At 51.5% G+C, this 25,243-nt stretch overlaps 1 protein-coding gene across 1 annotated transcript in view; it reads right to left on the bottom strand.

Moving 5' to 3' along the window:
* The window catches only part of cpamd8 (C3 and PZP like alpha-2-macroglobulin domain containing 8), a 160,339-nt gene that overhangs the window by 124,916 nt on the left and 10,180 nt on the right, over positions 1-25,243 (bottom strand). The window contains exons 5-15 of the mRNA XM_038777043.1: positions 23,580-23,678; positions 22,569-22,682; positions 19,712-19,796; positions 18,751-18,859; positions 15,550-15,777; positions 8,844-9,014; positions 7,530-7,658; positions 5,301-5,481; positions 3,619-3,791; positions 2,654-2,803; positions 1,117-1,284 (exon numbers count right to left, since the gene is read on the bottom strand). Coding sequence (XP_038632971.1) covers positions 1,117-1,284; positions 2,654-2,803; positions 3,619-3,791; positions 5,301-5,481; positions 7,530-7,658; positions 8,844-9,014; positions 15,550-15,777; positions 18,751-18,859; positions 19,712-19,796; positions 22,569-22,682; positions 23,580-23,678 — 1,607 coding nt within the window. The remainder of the gene's footprint in view (positions 1-1,116; positions 1,285-2,653; positions 2,804-3,618; positions 3,792-5,300; positions 5,482-7,529; positions 7,659-8,843; positions 9,015-15,549; positions 15,778-18,750; positions 18,860-19,711; positions 19,797-22,568; positions 22,683-23,579; positions 23,679-25,243) is intronic.

Here is a 25,243-nt window from a genome sequence, read left to right as displayed (position 1 = left end):
CAGTGTGTGTGGGACCCGTACCCCAGTGAGAGTCAGTGTGTGTGGGACCCGTACCCCAGTGAGAGTCGGTGTGTGTGGAACCCTTATCCCAGTGAGAGTCAGTGTGTGTGGAACCCTTATCCCAGTGAGAGTCAGTGTGTGTGGGACCCGTACCCCACTGAGAGTCGGTGTGTGTGGAACCCTTATCCCAGTGAGAGTCAGTGTGTGTGGGACCCGTACCCCAGTGAGAGTCAGTGTGTGTGGGACCCGTACCCCAGTGAGAGTCAGTGTGTGTGGGACCCGCACCCCAGTGAGAGTCGGTGTGTGTGGAACCCTTATCCCAGTGAGAGTCAGTGTGTGTGGAACCCTTATCCCAGTGAGAGTCAGTGTGTGTGGGACCCGTACCCCAGTGAGAGTCAGTGTGTGTGGGACCCGTACCCAGTGAGAGTCAGTGTGTATGGATCCTGTACCCCAGTGAGAGTCAGTGTGTGTGTGGAACCCGTACCCCAGCGAGAGTCAGTGTGTGTGGGACCCGTACCCCAGTGAGAGTCAGTGTGTGTGGGACCTGTACCCCAGCGAGAGTCAGTGTGTGTGGGACCTGTATCCCAGTGAGAGTCAGTGTGTGTGGGGCCCTTACCCCAGTGAGAGTCAGTGTGTGTGGGGCCCTTACCCAGTGAGAGTCAGTGTGTGTGGGACCCGTACCCCAGTGAGAGTCAGTGTGTGTGGGACCCGTACCCCAGTGAGAGTCAGTGTGTGTGGAACCCATACCCCAGTGAGAGTCAGTGTGTGTGGAACCCATACCCCAGTGAGAGTCAGTGTGTGTGGAACCCATACCCCAGTGAGAGTCAGTGTGTGTGGAACCCGTACCCCAGTGAGAGTCAGTGTGTGTGGGACCTGCATCCCAGTGAGAGTCAGTGGGCAGGATTCTCCGATCCTGGGGCGAAGTGTTGACGTGTCGTAAACGCCGGAGCGTTTTACGTCGCCGTCATGTGGCCCCTAGGATCATGCGCCAGCACAGCACTGGCGAGCCTCACAGTCAGTGTGCGTGGGACCCGTACTCCGGTGTGTGCGGAACATGAAATTGGAAATAAAAAGCCAGTTAAATGGAGAACCAGAGAAGTGGGAGTTTGTGCTTACGCTGAAGGCGAAGTGAGCATCTTTGGTGATATCCCAGTGCCAGGGGAACACGGATGATCTTCTCTTCCGCCGACGTCGTGACGATAGTCCTGGCCACCAGAAGTGACCGTCATCCTTCGGAATTCCAAAAGCATCCGAGACATCGTAATTGGCCAACTCCTGGAAAACCTGGAGATTGATCAGATTGGGTTAAAGGTGGGGAGCCCTCGGATGGCCTGTTCCGTAAACAGTGGGCACTGCCAGTCACAGGGCAGTACGGGAGGGGTGACACTCTGTACGGTACAGATCCAGGCATCTCTATCCCTAGATATTCCCAGCATCTCCCTGTCTGTGAGTCACAAAATTCCCTTGCTCGTTTTCGTATGACATAGGCTCACGTCGTTGGATTGGAGCTATACTGTTGCTGTTGAGACAAGCCACCCATAAGCGCACGCACACGCATACATTTGGGTGGATCAGAGACTGACCCAGGGAGTATCAGGGAGTTGAACACAAAGTCCAGAGTCTGCTGGTCTGAGCTAGGGTCCATGTTTGAACAAGTGGATTAAAATCAGCCAGCATTCCTGCTCCTGAAGACTAAATCAATGGGTCCACCTGGAAAATGCAGATCAGGACAGCAATGGATCTACTGTGATGCCCCCCATGGTCAAATATGTAGATATCACAGTTTCATACAAGGGTAGGGGCTATTGCTGGCAGTGCTGGTGTCGTGACTGTAATCAACGGGTCCCTCATTCCAGCAAGGGTCTGGAGATTTTCCCAGATGAGGATCACACGCGGCAAACATACGGATTAAAGTTCTAGTCAGACCCCACCTGGAGTCAGGCTGTTCAGTTCTGGCTTTGCACCTCAGGAAGGAGAAATTCACCTTGAGATGGCTACAGCCCAGATTCACCAGAGTGATACGAGGGCTGAAAGGGTTTAAATCAGGAGGACAAGTCACACAGAATAGGCTGGAGGTTAGACGTTTAAGGAACAATCTGATCAAGGGGGGTTGAAGATGATTAAAAGATTTGATAGGGTCGAGAGAAGCTTTTTGCCCTTGAGGGAGAACTGAAAAGAAAGAGCCGAGCTATCCAGGGGCGATTTCAAGATGTTCCACACAGGAGAGCGGAAATCAAAAAATCTCTCCTGGCAAAAGGCCGCTGAGGTTGGGGAGCATCTGGAAATGTGAGAACTGTGATTGTTTTCGGGTACGGAAGGTTACGGAACCACGGCGGGTAGATGGAGCTCAGGTTTAGATTAGCTATGATCTAATGGAGTGGGGGAACAAGCTCGAGGGGCTGAATGGCTTGGTTTAGCACAGTGCTAAATCGCTGGCTTTGAAAGCAGACCAAGGCAGGCCAGCAGTACGGTTCAATTCCCGTACCAGCCTCCCCGAACAGGTGCCGGAATGTGGCGACTAGGGGCTTTTCACAGTGACTTCATTTGAAGCCTACTCGTGACAATAAGCGATTTTCATTTCATTTCGTCCTGTTTCTATTATCCAGAGAGCGCAGTTTCTACTTGCTGGCAAAGAATTGTGGGGTTTGATTACCTTCTCAGTGCTGAGCTGAAAGCCTGGTTTCAACAGGTACACACTCTTGTCCACACTCGCAACACAAACACAGGATCTGGCCTCGCCCTTCACTGCAACACTGATGAGGTCACCAGGCATCGTCTTGTTGGCAGAAAGTGAAATCGATACCTGGACATTTGATCAAAGAAGGTGAATTGTGGATCTTTCGCACTGCTGTGATCTCTCGGACCAATTGGTTTTCTTTCCTTCCCAGTTTAAGCTGCTTGTATCCCAACTCGCTCCTGGTCCTGCTCACCCGCCACCTTCTGTTTGCTGATCCACACAGGCTCTTAGTCCGGCAAGTTGTTAGAATCCCGTACAGAGCAGAAGGAGGCCATTCGGCCCATAGAGTCTCTGCACCAACCCCCTCGAAACAGCACTCCAACTAGGCCCACTCCATCTGCCTTATTCCCGTAACCCCATGCATTTATCATGATCAATCCACCTAACCTGCACATCCTTGGGTTGAGGGAGGAAACCCAAGCAGGGGGAACTCCACACAGGCGGTCACCCGAGGCCAGAACGGAACCCGGCTCTCTGGCGCTGTGAGGCAGCAGTGCTAACCCACCGTGCATCCTTGCTTTCCTTTTCACGGTCTCACCCCTGCACCATCTGCGAAATCTCCTCCAGCCCCACAACCTCCCGTGATGTCTGCACTCCTCTCATTTCGGTTTCTTGAGCATCCCAGATTTTAAATCACTCTGAAGGACTATTGGCGGCAGTGCCTTCAGCTGCCTGGGCGCTACGCTCCGGATTACCCTCCTTAAGCCTCTCCATCTCTCTCTCCTCCTCCAGCAATCTCCTTAAAATAGACCTTTTGACCAAGCTTTTTGGTCCCTTTATGTGGCCCAGCGTCAACGTTCTTTGACGATTCCTCCTGTGAAGCACCTTGGGCCATTTTACTAATAAAAGTGCTTAATGAATGCAAGTTGTTGGGCACCCACCTTATTCTCATAGGACGGTTGGACTGGGATTTGTATACTGTCCGTGATTCCTTCACCATTCTCCCGCACATAGAACACAAGCAGCCGGGAGAGGGGGATCATGTCGTACGTGACTGTGAAACCTAAGGAAGTGCTGCACACGTCCACCTCACTGGCTGAAGACTTGGACTGATCTGAGGAGAAAGCAGCAGGTTCAGTTCCATTCGATCAATTCCCAACTTGCCGAATGTTCTTCAAATATCACAGAAGTATTCACCAGGCCATTCAGCCCGCAGCAGCCGTGCTGGTTATCTGAAAGAGCTATTCAATTAGCCCCACTCACCCTGCTCTTTCCCCAAAGTCCTATAAATACTTTTTAAGCACTTCCCCAATTCTCTTTTGTAAGTTCCTATTCAATCTGCTGCCTCTGCCTTTCAGGCAATGCTTTCCATGTCACAACCCGTTGCATGGAAAAGATTTGCCTCGATTCCCTCTTTTGGTTTTCTCGTTAACCTATTACCTTCAATCTGTGTCCCTCTGATTATAGTTTCTTCTCAATTTTGACCACCTCTAGCAAATAAATCAAACTTCTCTTTGCCCACATGACCCTCTGCTATATTTGTGGTGATATGTATCACTGTAAATACACAAGGGGTTAATGTAAATACATGTAGACTAGCTAGACACTAGAGGGAGCACCAGAGACATGACACACAGACACTCAACCAATAGGTCAATTAGATAGGACACGACCAATGGGCATTCACGATACACACAGAGGTGACACTACCACAGGGGGGCATTACACCAAGCCATATATAAAGGACACAGCACACATGATCTTCCTCTTTCCAGTGGAGACACTCAGTGAGTACAGACACAGGGTTGATTGAACATCACACCCACTACGTGGATTGGAGCAGACTGGTTCGTCAGTCTGAGTAGCTATAGAAGGATTAACAGTAGAGGCGAATCCGAATAGGAGAATTGTAAATAGTTCAATAAACGTGTTGAAGTTATCTCCACATCTGAACCTTCCTTTGTCAGAGTGCACATCAAGGAAGCAGCTTATGCTACGTCAAGAGCATAACAAGACAATATTAGGAAGAGATTTTGGCCATTGTCCTACATCACTATCTTCCCAAGCTACGTCAATGGGAACTAACCATACTCCTACCTGAGGAAGCTAGAGGTGGATTAAGCTCACCGAGGTTGCCCGTGATGGGCTGGTTGTTTTTGATCAGGTTCATAGCACAAGGCTACATAACACAGGGATTGGATTGGATTTGTTTATGGTCACGTGTACCGAGGTACAGTGAAAAGTATTTTTCTGCGAGCAGCTCAAACAGATCATTTAGTATATGAAGAGAAAAGAAAATACAAGGTGTCACCCTCCAACCTGAGGTGTACAGTACATTATAGCATCCTGCGCTCATCCAGGGATCAATAAACCCAGACAGGTACAAGCGACTCAGATCTCTATCCCCCTCTATCTTTGTCCCACTGTTTCTTCCCCCCCCCCATCCCTCCCCCCCATCCCATCCCCCCCCCATCCCATCCCCCCCATCCCATCCCCCCCCCCCCATCCCATCCCCCCCCCCCACCCCCCCCCCCATCCCATCCCCCCCCCCCCCCCCCATCCCATCCCCATCCCCCCCCCCCATCCCATCCCCCCCCCCCAGTCCTTCCTCCATTTCACTCACAGTTCTGTGCAGGCTGCTTCTCCTTGTCGAAGGTGACTGTGGCTCTCTTGCTCCTTTGCCGAGTTACACTTGCTGGCTGCCTCCCCGTCTTCACAATGTTCCCCCGTGAAGCCAGCTCGTAGTGTAACGTGAAGTCACAGGAGCAGGTGGATTTCAGGGGAATCTGGGCTTCCTCCCCGACCTGCAACCAACAGAGTCCGACATGAGTTTCGTCCAGTTTTATTTTAAGGCAAGGAGGAGGAAGCTGCCGAGTTGGTCATTGCAAGAGTCCTACCCAGACTGGCATTGTTAACACAGGGGCAGAAAGGGGGAGGTTTCTGGCCCCAGTCTGGGCTGGCCAGTCAAGCTGCAGTTAAAGGTCACGCGTGACCTCAGCATACTGAGCTCACGACTCAGGAGAGCCAGGGACCCCACTCCACATTACAGTCTGGCTACAGACAAGTTTATGACCTCCAGGTGAACTCAGGTCAGAACGGCTGTACTTTTTAAAAAAATTTTAGATTACCCAATTATTTTTTCTATTAAGGGGCAATTTAGCATGGCCAATCCACCTACTCTGCAAATTTTTGGGTTGTGGGGGCGAAACCCACGCAGACACGGGGAGAATGTGCAAACTCCACACGGACAGTGACCCAGAGCCGGGATCGAACCTGGGACCTCAGCGCCGTGAGGCGGTTGTGCTAACCACTAGGCCACCGTGCTGCCCTAGAACGGCTGTACTGAGGGACTGACACATGTTAACAAATTGGACTTGATATAATTTCAAAGATTGTGGATGAGACAAAACACAACAAAGAGAATGACAGACTTTGGATTCTTGAAATGGGCAGGCATATTGAAATTGTCCGAATCTGGGAAGGTGGACAAGTTGAGACGGCTGCTGAATAAGAATATTGGACCCTTGGGCTTATTAATAGTGTTAAAGATTACAAAAGCGAGGACGTTGTGCTTGACCTTCATAAATCACTGGTCAGGCCCCAGCTGGAAGACTGTTTGATTCCAGGTGCTGCACATTAGGAAGGATGTCCGAGCCTTTGGAGAGGGTGCGGAGGAGATTTACTAGAATGCAACCCAGGGCTTCAGCTAATGTGGAGAGACTGGAGAAGCTGCGATTGTACACAGAGGGTAGTGGGTGCCTGGAACTCACTGCCGGAGGAGGTGGTGGAAGCAGGGATGATAGTGATGTTTAAGGGGCATCTTGACAAATACCTGAATAGGATGGGAATAGAGGGATACGGACCCTGGAAGTGTAGAAGATTTTAGTTTAGACGTGCAGCATGGTCGGCACGGGCTTGGAGGGCCGAAGGGCCTGTTCATGTGCTGTACTTTTCTTTGTTCTTTGTTGGAACATAGAAGGTGAGGAGGGACATTTCATAGATTATCATAGATTATCATAGAATTTACAGTGCAGAAGGAGGCCACTCGGCCCATCGAGTCTGCACCGGCTCTTGGAAAGAGCACCCTACCCGATGTCAACACCTCCACCCTATCCCCATAACCCAGTAACCCCACCCAACACTAAGGGCAATTTTGGACACTAAGGGCAATTTATCATGGACAATCCACCTAACCTGCACATCTTTGGACTGTGGGAGGAAACCGGAGCACCCGGAGGAAACCCACGCACACACAGGGAGGATGTGCAGACTCCGCACAGACAGTGACCCGAGCCGGGAATCGAACCTGGGACCCTGGAGCTGTGAAGCAATTGTGCTAACCACAATGCTACCGTGCTGCCCACGAGGTGTTCAAAATCACAAGGGGTTTTGATAGAGTAAATAAGAGGAAAACTGTTGGCAGTGGCAGTAAATTGGGAACCAGAGGCCACTGGCAAAAGAGGCAGAGGGGGAGAATTATCATTTTTATCCACACGGAGTTGTGATCTGGGAGGTGCTGGCTGACAAGGCAGTGGAAGCAGATCCAATCGGAATTTTCAAAGAGGAGTTGGATAAGTACATGAAATGGGGAAACCTTCAGAGGTTTGGGGGGGGGGGGGGGGGGAATCTTTCTCAGGCCGAAAGGCTGGAAATTGGTCTCCTTCTCTGATGCAAGATTCCATGAACAGAATTAGATGGAGCTTATCGCTTACAGGTTTAACCTGAATTTGGCGGTGCCCACCGCTGATTAGTTGAAGCGACAAAATGATATTTTCAGGAACTCTGCGTTGTGCTGAGTTTCCCGTTATCCGGAACGGAATCTCCCGATTCACTGCAATCATTAATTCCTCACCCGAAAGGCTCGATCCGGCCCCTGAAGCTGAATGTGGCATTTGCTCGGTGAGTACCAGCTGCTGATGGAGAGATAACTGGGGAGATACTGGTCACCAGCTGGCGTCCCATTGATAGCTGTCACCTTCGTCTGAGGAACAAGAAGAATATTAGCCTGGGGATTAGGTGTATCTCAATAAAAGGAGGCGGTTTACAGTGAATCATTTCCGGCACAATTTTCAAAACAATTCCCAGACCCCTGCCCACCATCCGTGACACCAGGATTGGCTGATAGGGGAGGCGTTGGTCAGGAGCTAAAGGTTTCCATTCACCACACGTCCGTCATTATTTTTTATATTTGTTTCTGGGACAGGGTAGTCACTGGCGAGGGAAACACTTACTGCCCATCCCCAAGTTTCCCTTGAGAAGGTGGTGGTGAGCTGCCTTCCTGGTGATGTCCCATGGGTCAGCCAGGAACACAAAGGGTGAGGAGCAGAAGTAGGCCATTCAGCCCTTCGAGCCTACCCCGCCATTCAATCAGACCATGGCTGCTCTGACTGGGGCTCAGCTCCGCTTTCCTGTCTGCACCCCCCTCAACTCTCACGTCCCTTGGAATGGCCCATGTCCACCTTATTCATGATTGCCACATTTTGCTCAGTGCACAGCAGGTAGGGAGGGATAAATGATTCCATTCCTCAGCGACAGCCCCCAAAACCAGACCATGCGATGGGGAAAGGTCCTTAATAATAATAATAATCTTTCTTAGTGTCACAAGTAGGCTTACATTAACACTGCAATGAAGTTACTGCGAAAATTCCCTATTTGCCACATTCCGGCGCCTGTTCGGGTGCACTGAGGGAGAATTCAGAATGTCCAATTCACCTAACAGCACGTCTTTCGGGACATGTGGGGGGAAACCGGAGTACCCGGAGGAAACCCAAACAGACACGGGGAAAAACGTGCAGACGCAGCACAGACAGTGACCTAAGCCGAGAATCGAACCCGGGTCCCTGGTGCTGTGAAGCAACAGTGCTAACCACTGTGCTGCTGTGCCACCCTTGGTTCTGAACACTGGCTTCTAGTTATAGTGTACACAGGGTCAATCCCTTGGAGAGATATTATGGTCAGCAAGTGCACGTTACACAAACATCACTAATCCCCTCTGTGCTTCAGTGTGCATGGGTATGTGCGCCTGTGCGCAAACACATGTGCACGTGTATGCATGTGTGCACAGTCACGTTACTGTATGTTTGTACGCGAGTGAATAATTGCACTCAGCCACACGCTCTCTTCGGTCTCATCCTGCCTCTCGGACACACACAGCAGCTCTCCTCACCTCCAGCCAGACATACTGGGCAGCAGTCGGAATGGACGGGATCTCAAACTCCACCCTGCTGTTCTCAGACACCAGCTCGCTCGTGTACACGTTGTCCTTCGGAGTCAGCTCGGCTTTGATGCGCACGGTGATACCGTTTGCAGGACTTCCATCCGGATACATCACCTCCACCTGGGAAAACAGCACAAGCATCACGGCAAGGCAAAGCGTCAGTCAAGGGCAGCAGGAGGCACAGGAGAGATTCTCACTGTCGCTGCCCTCACTGTCCATTCTCACTGTCTTTAATGGAGTGAAACATTCAGAGGCATTTCACCTGCGTTGATTCAGGGCTATGGGGCGAGGGATTGGGGCAGTAGGATTAGTTTGGGACTGATTCAGGGCTATGGGGATAGCGGGACAGTGGGATTAGTTTGGGATTGACACAGGTCTATGGGGAGAGTTGGGGCAGTGGGATTAGTTTGGGATTGACACAGGGCTATGGGGATAGCGGGACAGTGGGATTAGTTTGGGATTGACACAGGGCTATGGGGAGAGTTGGGACAGTGGGATTAGTTTGGGATTGATACAGGGCTATGGGGAGAGTTGGGGCAGTGGGATTAGTTTGGGACTGATTCAGGGCTACGGGGAGAGAATGGGGCAGTGGGATTATTTTGGGATTGACACAGGTCTATGGGGAGAGTTGGGGCAGTGGGATTATTTTGGGATTGACACAGGGCTGTGGGGAGAGTTGGGGCAGTGGGATTATTTTGGGATTGACACAGGGCTGTGGGGAGAGTTGGGACAGTGGGATTAGTTTGGGATTGACACAGGGCTATGGGGAGAGAACAGGGCAGTGGGATTAGTTTGGGATTGATACAGGGCTATGGGGAGAGTTGGGGCAGTGGGATTATTTGGGATTGACACAGGACTATAGGGAGAGTTGGGGCAGTGGGATTAGTTTGGGGTTTGATACAGGGCTATGGGGAGAGAGTGGCGCAGTGGGATTAGATTGGGATTGATACAGGGCTATGGGGGAGAGAGTGGGGCAGTGGGATTAGTTTGGGATTGATACAGGACTATGGGGAGAGAGTGGGGCAGTGGGATTAGTTTGGGATTGATACAGGGCTATGGGAGAGAGCGGGACAGTAGGACTAATTTGGGATTGACACAGAGCTATGGGAGAGAGTGGGATGGTGAGTTTAGTCTGGTGTTATTACAGGGCTATGGGGATGGAGTTGGGCAGTTGGATTAGTTTGAGATTGATACAGGGCTATGGGGATGGGCAGTTGGATTAGTCTGGGATTGATACAGGGCTATGGGGATGGAGTTGGATTAGTCTGGGATTGATACTGGGCTATGGGGATGGAGTTGGGCAATTGGATTAGTCTGGGATTGATACAGGGCTATGGGGATGGAGTTGGATTAGTCTGGGATTGATACTGGGCTACGGGGATGGAGTTGGGCAGTTGGATTAGTCTGGGATTGATACAGGGCTATGGGGATGGAGTTGGGCAGTTGGATTAGTCTGGGATTGATACAGGGCTATGGGGATGGAGTTGGATTAGTCTGGGATTGATACAGGGCTATGGGGAGGGAGTTGGGCAGTTGGATTAGTCTGGGATTGATACAGGGCTATGGGGATGGAGTTGGGCAGCTGGATTAGTCTGGGATTGATACAGGGCTATGGGGAGGGAGTTGGGCAGTTGGTTTAGTCTGGGATTGATACAGGGCTATGGGGATGGAGTTGGGCAGTTGGATTAGTCTGGGATTGATACAGGGCTACGGGGATGGAGTTGGGCAGTTGGATTAGTCTGGGATTGATACAGGGCTACGAGGATGGAGTTGGGCAGTTGGATTAGTCTGGGGTTGATACAGGGCTATGGGGATGGAGTTGGATTAGTCTGGGATTGATACAGGGCTATGGGGATGGAGTTGGGCAGTTGGATTAGTCTGGGATTGATACAGGGCTATGGGGATGGAGTTGGATTAGTCTGGGATTGATACAGGGCTATGGGGAGAGAGTGGGGCAGTGGGATTAGTTTGGGATTGATACAGGGCTATGGGGAGAGAGTGGGGCAGTGGGATTAGTTTGGGATTGATACAGGGCTATGGGAGAGAGCGGGACAGTAGGACTAATTTGGGATTGACACAGAGCTATGGGAGAGAGTGGGACAGTGGGTTTAGTCTGGTGTTATTACAGGGCTATGGGGATGGAGTTGGGCAGTTGGATTAGTTTGAGATTGATACAGGGCTATGGGGATGGGGTTGGGCAGTTGGATTAGTCTGGGATTGATACAGGGCTATGGGGATGGAGTTGGATTAGTCTGGGATTGATACTGGGCTATGGGGATGGAGTTGGGCAGTTGGATTAGTCTGGGATTGATACTGGGCTATGGGGATGGAGTTGGGCAATTGGATTAGTCTGGGATTGATACAGGGCTATGGAGATGGAGTTGGATTAGTCTGGGATTGATACTGGGCTACGGGGATGGAGTTGGGCAGTTGGATTAGTCTGGGATTGATACAGGGCTATGGGGATGGAGTTGGGCAGTTGGATTAGTCTGGGATTGATACAGGGCTATGGGGATGGAGTTGGATTAGTCTGGGATTGATACAGGGCTATGGGGAGGGAGTTGGGCAGTTGGATTAGTCTGGGATTGATACAGGGCTATGGGGATGGAGTTGGGCAGCTGGATTAGTCTGGGATTGATACAGGGCTATGGGGAGGGAGTTGGGCAGTTGGTTTAGTCTGGGATTGATACAGGGCTATGGGGATGGAGTTGGGCAGTTGGATTAGTCTGGGATTGATACAGGGCTACGGGGATGGAGTTGGGCAGTTGGATTAGTCTGGGGTTGATACAGGGCTACGAGGATGGAGTTGGGCAGTTGGATTAGTCTGGGGTTGATACAGGGCTATGGGGATGGAGTTGGATTAGTCTGGGATTGATACAGGGCTATGGGGATGGAGTTGGGCAGTTGGATTAGTCTGGGATTGATACAGGGCTATGGGGATGGAGTTGGATTAGTCTGGGATTGATACAGGGCTATGGGGATGGAGTTGGGCAGTTGGATTAGTCTGGGATTGATACAGGGCTATGGGGATGGAGCCGGGCAGTTGGATTAGTCTGGGATTGATACTGGGCTATGGGGATGGAGCCGGCAGTTGGATTAGTCTGGGATTGATACTGGGCTATGGGGAGGGAGTTGGGCAGCTGGATTAGTCTGGGATTGATACAGGGCTATGGGGATGGAGTTGGATTAGTCTGGGATTGATACAGGGCTACGGGGATGGAGCCGGGCAGCTGGATTAGTCTGGGATTGATACAGGGCTATGGGGAGGGGCAGTTGGATTAGTCTGGGATTGATACAGGGCTATGGGGAGGGAGTTGGGCAGTTGGATTAGTCTGGGATTGATACAGGGCTACGGGGATGGAGTTGGGCAGTTGGATTAGTCTGGGATTGATACAGGGCTATGGGGATGGAGTTGGGCAGTTGGATTAGTCTGGGATTGATACAGGGCTATGGGGATGGAGTTGGGCAGTTGGATTAGTCTGGGATTGATACAGGGCTATGGTGATGGAGTTGGGCAGTTGGATTAGTCTGGGATTGATACAGGGCTATGGGGAGGGAGTTGGGCAGTTGGATTAGTCTGGGATTGATACAGGGCTATGGGGATGGAGTTGGGCAGTTGGATTAGTCTGGGATTGATACAGGGCTATGGGGATGGAGTTGGGCAGTTGGATTAGTCTGGGATTGATACAGGGCTATGGGGATGGAGTTGGGCAGTTGGATTAGTCTGGGATTGATACAGGGCTATGGGGATGGAGTTGGGCAGTTGGATTAGTCTGGGATTGATACAGGGCTATGGGGAGGGAGTTGGGCAGTTGGATTAGTCTGGGATTGATACAGGGCTATGGGGAGGGAGTTGGGCAGTTGGATTAGTCTGGGATTGATACAGGGCTATGGGGAGGGAGTTGGGCAGTTGGATTAGTCTGGGATTGATACAGGGCTATGGGGATGGAGTTGGGCAGTTGGATTAGTCTGGGATTGATACAGGGCTACGGGGATGGAGCCGGGCAGTTGGATTAGTTTGAAATTGAGAAAGGGCTATGGGGAGGGAGTTGGATTAGTCTGGGATTGATACAGGGCTATGGTGATGGAGTTGGGCAGTTGGATTAGTCTGGGATTGATACAGGGCTATGGGGAGGGAGTTGGGCAGTTGGATTAGTCTGGGATTGATACAGGGCTACGGGGATGGGGTTGGGCAGTTGGATTAGTCTGGGATTGAGAAAGGGCTATGGGGAGGGAGCCAGGCAGTTGGATTAGTTTGAGATTGAGAAAGGGCTATGGGGAGGGAGCAGGCCAGTGCGAGTAGTTTGGGATTGATATCAGGCTATGGGGGAGACAGAGTGGGGCAGTGGGATTAACTTGATCTAGCAAAGAGGAGTGTGGTAGAAACAGTGATGGATTTTCTCCATTGTAGTGGTTGATTCCAGCCATGTTATTGATGATTCAGAGAGAGGAAATATTGCCGGGTTCCAGTTCACTTTCGGGTGTTGTTCTCCACATGCGGGGGCGTCAGTGAAAGAAAGCAGTGGGTTCGGCTGTGATGCCCCATTCAGTCAAATAGCTGGTTGTGTCAAGCCATTGAGGGAGTGAGGACTAAAGAAAGGCTATTTGCATGCAATCGTACCCCACAGGATACAAGGGGTTAAAGAACCTCCAGTCATGTTAGATTTAATTGTAACTTCAGGGTTAACAAGCAGCCCGACAACACATGAAGCCTGTGATCAATCAAGATCATTTTTCCCCAGAGTTAGTTAATGGGTTAAATCTTTTCATTTTACTCTGAAGTTTTGTTCCCAATTTTGCTTCAATCTGAATGAAACCAGTCAGACAACCCTCATGTCTGCAGTAATGAGCAATGACTCCAAGATCCCAACTCTGCCTCTGTGCTGTACACTGAGTGGCTGCATGCGCCAGTAATAAGCAGCTGTCAGTGGCATTACATTCAGTCAGGATCTGGAATCCAACAAGGCTTCTGGTGTCATCAGTGTCCTGGCCCCAGGGTAACCTCCTCCTCAGCCAAAAAGTGCTGCTCAGTTTATCCAGACTTCAGGCTCCAAGACTAGATCCCATCAATGAACAGGACTCCAGGTTGTAGCAGGGACGTGGGTAGGGGGGGGGGCACACAGGGGATTATTTGTAATGTTTCAGACTGGGAAGTCAGTGCGAGTCAGCCAGCACACCGAAAACGCCTGCACAGAACTTGACGCAAGTTCGAATGCAGGCAGCAGAGTTTTGAAATATGTCAGATTGGCAGAATGTGGGAGGTGAGCTTTGCATCAGAGTCGTGAAGCCGAGAGGTAAGGATCAGAGATGAGGTTTGCAGCAAGGCAGGTTCAGGCAATTTAACAGAGGTGGAAATAGGTGGTGCGTCATCAGCAGCTCACCTCGAGGACAGATATATCATGTTGCAAACAGCCTGCTTCAACCTCAGATAGTTGCTCGGGAGGCGGATGGAGTCAGGGGCTGAGAAGCAGAGTTTGTGATGGTCTCAGAAGACAATGGGGTGGAATTTAATGCCCTCACTGGAGGCGCGGGATGGGGTGGGGGCACTTAACCAGGTGGGAGGGTGTCAGGAGGATGGTGGGGTCCCCCACCTCCACCATGATTAAGTCTGTGGAGAAAGACCCGTGGATAGGGTTCCCGCCGCATCATCAATTGAGGCCCTTCAGTGAGCAATTAATGCCCAACTAAGGGTCTCATTCCACCCCCACTGTTATTAATCCTGCAGCAGACAGGGGCACGCAATCCAGCTTGCTGTGGGCTCCAAGGGGAGGAGTCCCCCATTCAAAGGCACTCATTGCCCGATCAAGAGGCCCAGCATCAGAGAGGGGCGGGGGACAGCACACGGTGCGACGGCACCTCCCAAAAGGAGGCGACGCGGGACTCACATGGGCAGGGGGAGGTGGTATTGTCACTGGACTAATAATCCAGAGGCCCAGGATAATGCTCGGGGGACCTGGGTTCAAATCCCACCGTGGCATAAAGAAATGTGGAATCATGGAGGACCATGAAACCAAAGTCGATTGTTTTTAAAACCCATCAGGTTCACTAATGTCCTTCAGGGAGTCAAATCTGCTGTGCTTACCTGGTCTACATGTGACTCCAGACCCACAGCAATGCAGTTAACACTTAGCTGCCTTGGAAATGACCAAGCCATTTGTTCAAGGGCAATTAAGGACGGGTAACAAATGCTGGCCCAGCGATGTCCACATCCCCTCCACAAGATTCCACCCAATGGAGCCAGTCTTCTCCTATTTAATTCGAAGAAATTTCTGCTCACCCAGTACTGAATGTCAGACAGGCAGCGAGAGAGGTGGTGATGTGGTAGAGCTAGGTGTCCTCAGTGCACATGTGAAAACTAACATGATCTCATTGAGAGGCAGGATGTAGATGAGAAATAGATGGGGTCCAAGGATAGATCCTTGGGGTCACCAGAGGTAGTAGCCACTGCTCTGATCAGATAGATGAGAACAGAACCAGGGAAGTGAAGTCAAACCCAGCTGGATAATGCTTTGGAGCAGGGTGGTGTGATCAACCAGGTCAAAGGCTGCAGAAAGGTCGAGAAGGCCAAGAGGAGAAAGTCAAATTGGATGTCATTTGTTTGTGTTCTATGGAAATTGTGCACTTGGATTTGACCCCAACCTCCTGGTGGTCTGACCTTGGCTTTGTAGGGAAGTCCTGGTTTGAACTGCTTGCGGGTGTCCTGGGAATACTTGATGTCGATGAGCTGCTTGTGAACCGGGGTCGAGTCGTCGAAGGTGATCTGTTTACTGCCGTCGACACTCGTCACCAAGGCCCAGATGTTTACTGAACCACGGAAATGATCGGGAACATCAACGGGCATCATCTCCTTCGCACAAATGGGAAATGTGGCTGACCCGTCAATCTGCGGAAGTCAAGAGTTCAGAAGTCAGGCATTCTGTTTGGAAGAATAATAAGGAGAAACAACATAAACTAAATGGTACAGTGTGAAAAGGGACAGAGAGACCTGGGGTATATATATATATATAAATATATTTAAAAGGAGGGCCTGTTTGTTTAATCCATGTTGGCTGGGATTTGTTACTGGGGGTGTTGGTTGCATTGTTTTGTTCTTATTGAAACCTGATGGTTAAAATTATAAATGCCTTAATGAAATATTTTCTTTAAAAATATATATCTTTAAGGAATGATCTCCAAGTTGGGAACGCCCATTAAAAAAAGCAATATTGGGAAGTCTGGCTTTATTAATAGAGGCAATGGGTACAGAAACATTATACTAAACTTTTATCCACGGCTGGTTAGTCTTCAGTAGTAGTGTGTGGGCACCACACTTTACGAACGTTGTACAAGACTTTGGAGCGGGTGCAGAGGAGATTTATCAAAATGGTGCCAGGGGTGAGGGACTTCAGTTATGTGGAGAAACTGGGATTGTTGGCTAAGAGGTGATTTAGAATATTTATCCAAGTTTCTGATGGCTTTGTATAGCTCAGTTGGGTCACTGTCTGTGTCGAGTCTGCACGTTCTCCCTGTATCAGCGTGTGTTTCCTCCGGGTGCTCCAGTTTCCTCCCACAAGTCCCAAAAGATGTGCTTGTTAGGTGAATTGGACGTTCCAAATTCCCCCTCTGTGTACCCGAACAGGCGGCGGAGTGTGGCGACTAGGGGCTTTTCACAGTAACTTAATTGCAGTGTTAATGTAAGCCTACTTGTGACAATAAAGATTATCGGATAAATCAGGAGAGACTGTTTCTGCTGGCAGATGGTTCGATAACCAGAGGAGTCAGATTTAAAGAATTCAGCAAAAAAAAACAACAGAAGTTTTTCATGTTAAAGGAGGCAGTGCATTTCAGATCATAATTCGGTGTTTGTTAAAAAAACCTGCTCCGAATTCTGTTGTTCCCTTTCAAAGGGGAATTGGAGTCAACATGAAAAACTGCAGGGTTATTGGTAAAGAGCAGGCGGAGTGGGACTAATTGGATCACTTCTACACAGAGCCAGTACAGGAACGATGGCTAAATAATTCTATATCTATATCCTTTGCTATAAATGGGCAGCACAGTAGCACAAGTGGATCGCACTGTGGCTTCACAGAGCCAGGGTCCCAGGTTTGATTCCCCGCTGGGTCCCTCCCCCACGGAGTCTGCACGTTCACCCTGTGTCTGCATGGGTTTCCTCCGGGTGCTCCGGTTTCCTCCCACAGCCCAAAGACGTGCAGCTTAGGTGGATTGGCCATGATAAATTGCCCTTAGTGACCAAAAAGGTTAGGAGGGGTTATTGGGTTACGGGGATAGGGTGGACGTGAGACCTTAAGTGGGTCGGTGCAGACTCGATGGGCCGAATGGCTCCTTCTGCACTGTATAGTCTATGTCTATAAGGTAAGGTAGATAAGGAATGAGCATTGATAAGGTAGATAGCCAATATCTTTTCTTCCCAAAGACTTTTTAAAAATAAATTTAGAGTACCCAATTCATTTTTTCTAATTAAGGGGCAATTTAGCGTGTCCAATCCACCTACCCTACACATCTTTGGGTTGTGGGGGGCGAAACCCATGCAAACACAGGGAGAATGTGCAAACTCCCCACGGACAGTGACCCAGAGCCAGGATCGAACCTGGGACCTCGGCACCTTGAGGCGTCAGGGCTAACCCTCTGCGCCACCGTGCTGCCGCCACTTTCCCCAAAGGTAGGGGAGTCTAGAACTAGAGGGATTGGTTTAAGGTGAGAGGAGAGAGATATAAAAGAGACCAGAGGGGATATTTCTTCACACAGAGGGTGGTGAGCATCTGGAATGGGCTGCCAGAGGCAGTGGTAGAGGTGGGTACAATTTTGTCCTTTAAAAAGCAGTTAGACAATTACATGGGCAGGATGGGTATCGAGGGATATGGGCCAAATGCGGGCACGTGGGACTAGCTTAGTGATAGAAACTGGGCGGCATGGACCACCTGGACTGATGGACCTGTTTCCATGCTGTAAACATCTATGACTCCATTAAGATTCTGTTACCAATCATTCTAGGTCAGATCCAAGGGAGTTTCTAAACTCGTACAAACTGACATCAGTTCCACTTTGTGCTACAGCTTCACTTTTCAGGGTGTCACTGCTTGAACTAATGTCAGATTAACCCAGGACAGGAACATCACAATCCATTTGCAGCAAACAACCTTCAAGTCAGCATGACCCAGACTTCACCTGCTGCAGGAAGGGCATGCTGCTTCCGGATGCGTTGGGTGTTATGGGGCATAGATTGGAAGGTGTAGACAAGAACTTTACTCTATATCTAACCCCGTGCTGTACCTGTCCTGGGAGTGTTTGATGGGGACAGTGTAGAGGGAGCTTTACTCTGTATCTAACCCCGTGTTGTACCTGGCCTGGGAGTGTTTGATGGGACAGTGTAGAGGGAGCTTTACTCTGTATCTAACCCCGTGCTGTACCTGTCCTGGGAGTGCGTAATGGGGACAGTGTAGAGGGAGCTTTACTCTGTATCTAACCCTGTGCTGTACCTGTCCTGGGAGTGTTTGATGGGGACAGTGTAGAGGGAGCTTTACTCTGTATCTAACCCCGTGCTGTACCTGTCCTGGGAGTGTTTGATGGGGACAGTGTAGAGGGAGCTTTACTCTGTATCTAACCCCGTGCTGTACCTGTCCTGGGAGTGTTTGATGGGGACAGTGTAGAGGGAGCTTTACTCTGTATCTAACCCCGTGCTGTACCTGTCCTGGGAGTGTTTGATGGGGACAGTGTAGAGGGAGCTTTACTCTGTATCTAACCCCGTGCTGTACCTGTCCTGGGAGTGCGTAATGGGGACATCCTGAAATGAAACACGATTCATTCTGTAACAGTTATCAGTAGCTGCATTTTACTCAGAAAGCCAGAAGTTCTGTACCTCCATGGTCTTCACCACAGGATGTCCCAGCTCATGTCGATAGTAGCCCACTCCATTCACCGTCATGTTCACTGTCAATCTCCCCAACACCGGTTTCCCAAACGTGTACCTGGTAGAGGCAGGAATTACGCAGAGGGAGAGAGATGATTAGTTGATACCAGCAGCTCTGGTGGAAAACCTCCTCCTGGGCCTGAACTTTTCTGCCTCTCCAACATTAATGAAATATTCACAATCAATTTCAGAAAAGAATTGGCGACCAGTTACGAGCATGAAGTGGGGGGAGAGAGTTTGCCACCCTCTTAGCCCACCCCATCGAGCGACAGGACTTTCGCATTGATGGTTTTATTTCAAATTTACATTCCTTTAATGCTGGAACCTTCAACCTACCACTGATAAGCGACAATAAGCGATTATTATTATTAATACGCACCATCCAACAAGGCTCGAGGGGCACAGAAGAACCAGATTTTTTATTGATTACTCTTGATCGCAGAGAGAATTATCGAGACTCCCTTTCATTTGATCTCTGGTTACTCGGGAGGTGTCAGCATTTAGTGATCTTAGTGTCCGTGTTGCGCTGGGTGGGTCTTCTTCACGAACTTCGCATCAAGGCCAGTCCACCACCACCATGTAGGATAGCCTGGGAGGGTCTCTATACCTGCCTGGATTGCTGGCCCCCTAGGTCTGGCGCCATAAGGCTGCCTCCAGACAGCTAAACTGACCTCCCCACCCCCTGGCAAATCTCAGTGAGCCTCCAACAATTGGCCGCCCATTGTTTGTGGACAGGTAACGCTGCTGCCCTTCCATCCTGCCTCTGAGAAAATGGCCCAAAGGGGTGGGATGGAGCTGGCGAAGCAGGCCTTTTTAAAAACGCCCAGCTGCCTCCGTTTCCATCTCTCCCAGGGCGCAGAATCCAGCCCCGTGTTTCAGGCTGATGACCTTCGCAAGTTGCGTATCTTACCTGGCACGGACAGTTCCTTCCTCACACCTGTTCAGGTCCTGGATATACCTGGGCGGGTCAATGACCAATTCAAACTTCGGTAAAACTACATCGGAAATAAAGATGGGTCGTTACAGTCCGGTCAATACTCAGCTTCAGTGTAAACGTTTTTTTACAGAGTTGGCACCCAGTCTTGCCCACAGTCTACACCAGATTATAATTCACCAGAAATCACAGCCATTCACAGAGAAGAAAGTCCCTCAGCCCATCATTCCGGCACCAGCTTATTCCAAATTTCCCCACAGCCTGGCAAATGTTTCCATTTTCGCGTATTTATCCAATACCCTTTTGAAAGCTGTTATCGAATCTGCTTCCACCACACTTTCCTCACGTCACCTCCGGTTCTTTGGTCAATCACCTTGAATCTGTTTTAAATATACAGTACTGGGTGAGAAGGTATTTCCTCCAATTTAGCACTGGGAAGACTGAAGAGATCGTCCCCAATCCCCACGAGAATCTCCGTTCCCCAGCTACTGGCTCCCTGCCAACTGTGAGGCTGAATCAGCCTGTTTACAAGCTTGGTGCTACATATCACTCAGCAAAGAGCTTCCAATCACAGAGTTGCACCATTACTCAGCTCTCCTACTTTGACCTCCATAACATCACCCAGCCCTGCCCCTGTTTTAGCGCATCGGCTGCTGAAGCCCTCATTCTTCCTTTGTTACGTCGAGACTTGATTATTCCAATGCACTCCTGGCTGCTCTGCTATCTCACCTCGATGTGAAGCCACGTGTCACCGAAAATTCTCCTGCTCAAGTCCTAACTCACACCAAATCCTGTTAAGTACCACTCTGGCACACGTTAGCTCTTCACTTTAAAATTCTCTTCCTTATTTTCAAATTGCTCCAACACATTCACCGCACGCACCCCCCCCCCCCCCCCCCCCCAACCATCCCTTCATTCCTCGGAGATCTCTGCCCTCCTCCAATCCTGGCCTCTCGCTCATCCCCGATTTTAATCTCCATCATCGGTCGTCAAGCCTTCAGCTCCTCAGGGTCCAAAGTTCTGGAATTCCCTTCCCGAACTTCCTCACTTTGAGACACACCTCCATGCTGATGTCTTTGATCAAGCTTATGGATACCGGTGCAAACATTTCCTGAAGTAGCTCTGTGTCAATGCTGTGAAGGGTCATGGGACATTGCGAGGGGTGTCAAATTAGGGAAGGGGGGGGGGGGGGGGGGGGGGGGGGGATTAGTTGCCAAATGGGATTGTATAAAGAAGTGGATCCCCCTCCCCTGGGAATACGCCTATGCCCAAGACTTGGGAATAAGGCTTTTTGGAATATGACAGCTCGGATCAATGGGGCGGGATTCTCCGCCCCCCCCCGATCGGAGAATCGCCGGGGGGTGGCGCAAATCCCGCCCCCGCCGGCTGCCGAATTCTCCAGCGCGGATTTGGCGGGGCGGGAATCGTGCCGTGCCGGTCGGCGGGCTCCCCCCCCCCCCCCCCCCCCCCGGGCGATTCTCTGGCCCGTGATGGGCCGAAGTCCCGCTCGTTCTATGCAGGTCCCGCCGGTGTAAATTGGAGTTGGTCCCTTACCGGAGGGACCTGGCGGCACGGGCGGCTACGGGGTCCTCGGGGAGCAATCAGGTGGCCCCGGGGGGGGGGGCTCTGTGTCTGTGATTCCCCCACACGATGATGGGACGGGGGTCTGAGATTCCCCCACACGGTGACGGGACAGGGGTCTGTGATTCCCCCACACGATGATGGGACGGGGGTCTGTGTCTGTGATTCCCCCACACGGTGATGGGACGGGGGTCTGTGATTCCCACTCACGGTGATGGGACGGGGGTCTGTGATTCCCCCACACGGTGATGGGACGGGGGTCTGTGATTCCCCCACACGGTGACGGGACGGGGGTCTGTGATTCCCCCACACGGTGACGGGACGGGGGTCTGTGATTCCCCCACACGGTGATGGGACGGGGGTCTGTGATTCCCCCACACGGTGACAGGACGGGGGTCTGTGATTCCCCCACACGGTGATGGGACGGGGGTCTGTGTCTGTGATTCCCCCACACGATGATGGGACGGGGGTCTGAGATTCCCCACACGGTGATGGGACGGGGGTCTGTGTCTGTGATTCCCCCACCGATTGCGGTCGGGCTTGTGCCGTGGGGGCACTCTATTCCTCCACGCCGGCCGGCGGAGTCCCTTCGGCCCCAGCTGGCACGGCGCCAAAGGCCTTCCACTTCCGCCGGCAGGGCGCCAACCACTCTGGTGCCAGCCTAGCCCCTGAAGGTGCCGAGGACCTTCCCACCCCGCCGGGTACGGGAGAATCCCGCCCCATGGTTTTTTTTTCAATCACATCCTGGCTGGGCACCAGAGAATGGGTTCAAACTCCTTCCCCTTCACCACTAAGTGTCCCTGGGGAGGTGGGGGGGATTCGAGAGCATACAGGCAATCAGCAAATGCTCATCTCCCCCTCCTTTATAGCATTTAACTAACAGCATTTGGTTACCTGGCAACCCACTTTCAATGAATTAAAAACAGGCTGTGTCTCTTGGGCAATACTCCTGCCAAAATAACTAGGAGCTGACAGAGAAATGTTAAAGTTCTGTTTATCTTGGGAGCTTTCAACCTCCGTCAGCGGCAACCACTGAGTCAGGAACTCCCCGCTCTGTGGATCACCTCCTCGCTGAACTATCACAGCACCAACTTATCACAGAATTCAATCCTGTAGGAATCCCGCACAGCACACCGATTAAACACACCCGTTGTGGTCCACAACGGCTACAATCACTAGGAGACAGCCCATGACGGTCTGTGCCAGGCTGGGGGGGGGGTCAGTAATTAAACAAAACATCTGACATACTCACCATATCTCTGAACTTCAAAGGTTTTGTTGTAGCTGTAACCCTGCAACTGTACGAAGATTATCCACTCTCCGAGCACTGGCTGCTCCGATAACGGAAAACTCATATTTACAACGCCTAAAATTAAGCAAAGACCGGCGATTATTTTTGGGGGGGGGGGGGGGGGGGGCGCTGAGACGGTTTATTTGCACGATTCTCTGTTCCAGGTAAACCACCATTTTGACAAGCGCTTTCCGGAATTCAGGCTGAAGCTGTACTGTCCCATTTTGTGCACAGGCCGATGATATAATGCTGACACGGAGGCTGACACCGGGCCCCAAGTCCTTGAGGTTTCAACCCAACCCAGTCTCCAGACACGCTCGCACACTCACAAAATAAATTCTTAATAATGGCCCACGCGAGACGACCCGATTATTACAAAAACCCATCTGGCTCACTGCACGTCACTCCAGACCCACAGCAACGTGTACCAGTTCTGAAATGGCCAAGCAGGCCGTTCATCGTTTTCAAGAAAGTAGCAGCTCACTGTTGCATTCTCAAGGGTAGTTAGGGGTCGACAATAAACGTTTGCCTTGGGAGTGACATCCACATCCTGTGGCTGCATTGCAAACAAAAGACTGGGTTCCAATTGAGAAAGAAGTGCCAAGTTCAGATCATTCCTCAGTCACCTCATGTCAGTGTCTGTCAGGGAGGGCGAAATTGCTGGGATTCCTGTGCCCAGTTATTATCCAGTGACCCTGGCTGGAAGATAGGCCTGTGCGGGTTTAGGAAGAGTAGGATTGTGATGCTATCCATGGTCGAATGCCCTGGTACTTGGATAGGAACAGAGGGTCTGTCTAGCCCGTCTCATTCACTGCTCTCAATAGGGTAGGAAGCCTGGCATCAACAGGGGGATTTAATTTATCAGGATGTGCCGTGGTCAGGACTGGGAGGAAGCTCACATGGAGCCAATCTTTAATATCCTATAGGTTTTAATTTTATGGGAATGTCAGAGATGAGACGCCCGTGACTCACCACAACACACTGGCTTCAGGTTGTTCCATTGGATCATCCGAGACCCTCGGGGATCCTGGGAGGGAGAGAGAGAGAAAAAGAAAAAGAGAGACACATACACTGGAAATTGGAGAGAAACTGAGGACTCAAGGAATAGAGTCACAAACTGATTATTAAGCAAGCAATTCCCTATATTCGCTGCATCAACCATTTCATGGACAACATCCATATGTGTAATTTCCCCTCACGGTGACGGGACGGGGGTCTGAGATTCCGCCACACGGTGATGGGACGGGGGTCTGTGTCTGTGATTCCCCCACACGGTGATGGGGCGGGGGTCTGTGTCTGTGATTCCCCCATACGGTGATGGGACGGGGGTCTGTGTCTATGATTCCCCCACACGGTGATGGGACGGGGGTCAGTGATTCCCCCACACGGTGATGGGACGGGGGTCTGAGATTCCCCCACACGGTGATGGGACGGGAGTCTGTGATTCCCCACACGGTGATGGGACGGGGGTCTGTGTCTGTGATTCCCCCACACGGTGATGGGACGGGGGTCAGTGATTCCCCCACACGGTGATGGGACGGGGGTCTGAGATTCCCCCACACGGTGATGGGACGGGAGTCTGTGATTCCCCCACACGGTGATGGGACAGGGGTCTGTGTTTGTGATTCCCCCACACGGTGATGGGACAGGGGTCTGTGTCTGTGATTCCCCCACACGGTGATGGGACGGGGGTCTGTGTCTGTGATTCCCCCACACGGTGATGGGACGGGGGTCTGTGTCTGTGATTCCCCCACACGGTGATGGGACGGGGGTCTGTGTCTGTGATTCCCCCACACGGTGATGGGACGGGGGTCTGTGTGTGTGATTCCCCCACACGGTGATGGGACGGGGGTCTGTGTCTGTGATTCCCCCACACGGTGATGGGACAGGGGTCTGTGTCTGTGATTCCCCCACACGATGATGGGACGGGGGTCTGTGTCTGTGATTCCCCCACACGATGATGGGACGGGGGTCTGTGTCTGTGATTCCCCCACATGGTGATGGGACGGGAGTCTGTGATTCCCCCACACGGTGATGGGACAGGGGTCTGTGTCTGTGATTCCCCCACACGGTGATGGGGCGGGGGTCTGTGTCTGTGATTCCCCCACACGGCGATGGGACAGGGGTCTGTGTCTGTGATTCCCCCACACGATGATGGGACGGGGGTCTGAGATTCCCCCACACAGTGACGGGACGGGGGTCTGTGATTCCCCCACACGGTGATGGGGACGGGGGTCTGTGATTCCCCCACACGGTGATGGGACGGGGGTCTGTGATTCCCCCACACGGGGATGGGACGGGGGTCTGTGTCTGTGATTCCCCCACACGGTGATGGGACGGGGGTCTGTGATTCCCACACACGGTGATGGGACGGGGGTCTGTGTCTGTGATTCCCCCACACGGTGATGGGACGGGGTCTGTGATTCCCCCACACGATGATGGGACGGGGGTCTGTGTCTGTGATTCCCCCACACGGTGATGGGACTGGGGTCTGTGTCTGTGATTCCCCCACACGGTGATGGGGCGGGGGTCTGTGATTCCCCCACACGGTGATGGGACGGGGGTCTGTGTGTGTGATTCCCCCACACGGTGATGGGACGGGGGTCAGTGATTCCCCCACACGGTGATGGGACTGG

Source organism: Scyliorhinus canicula, chromosome 18 (genome assembly GCF_902713615.1).
Source record: "Scyliorhinus canicula chromosome 18, sScyCan1.1, whole genome shotgun sequence".
Lineage (NCBI taxonomy): Eukaryota > Metazoa > Chordata > Chondrichthyes > Carcharhiniformes > Scyliorhinidae > Scyliorhinus > Scyliorhinus canicula.
The sequence above is the reverse complement of the archived record's forward strand: the minus strand, read 5'-3'. Positions and strand labels throughout refer to the sequence as shown.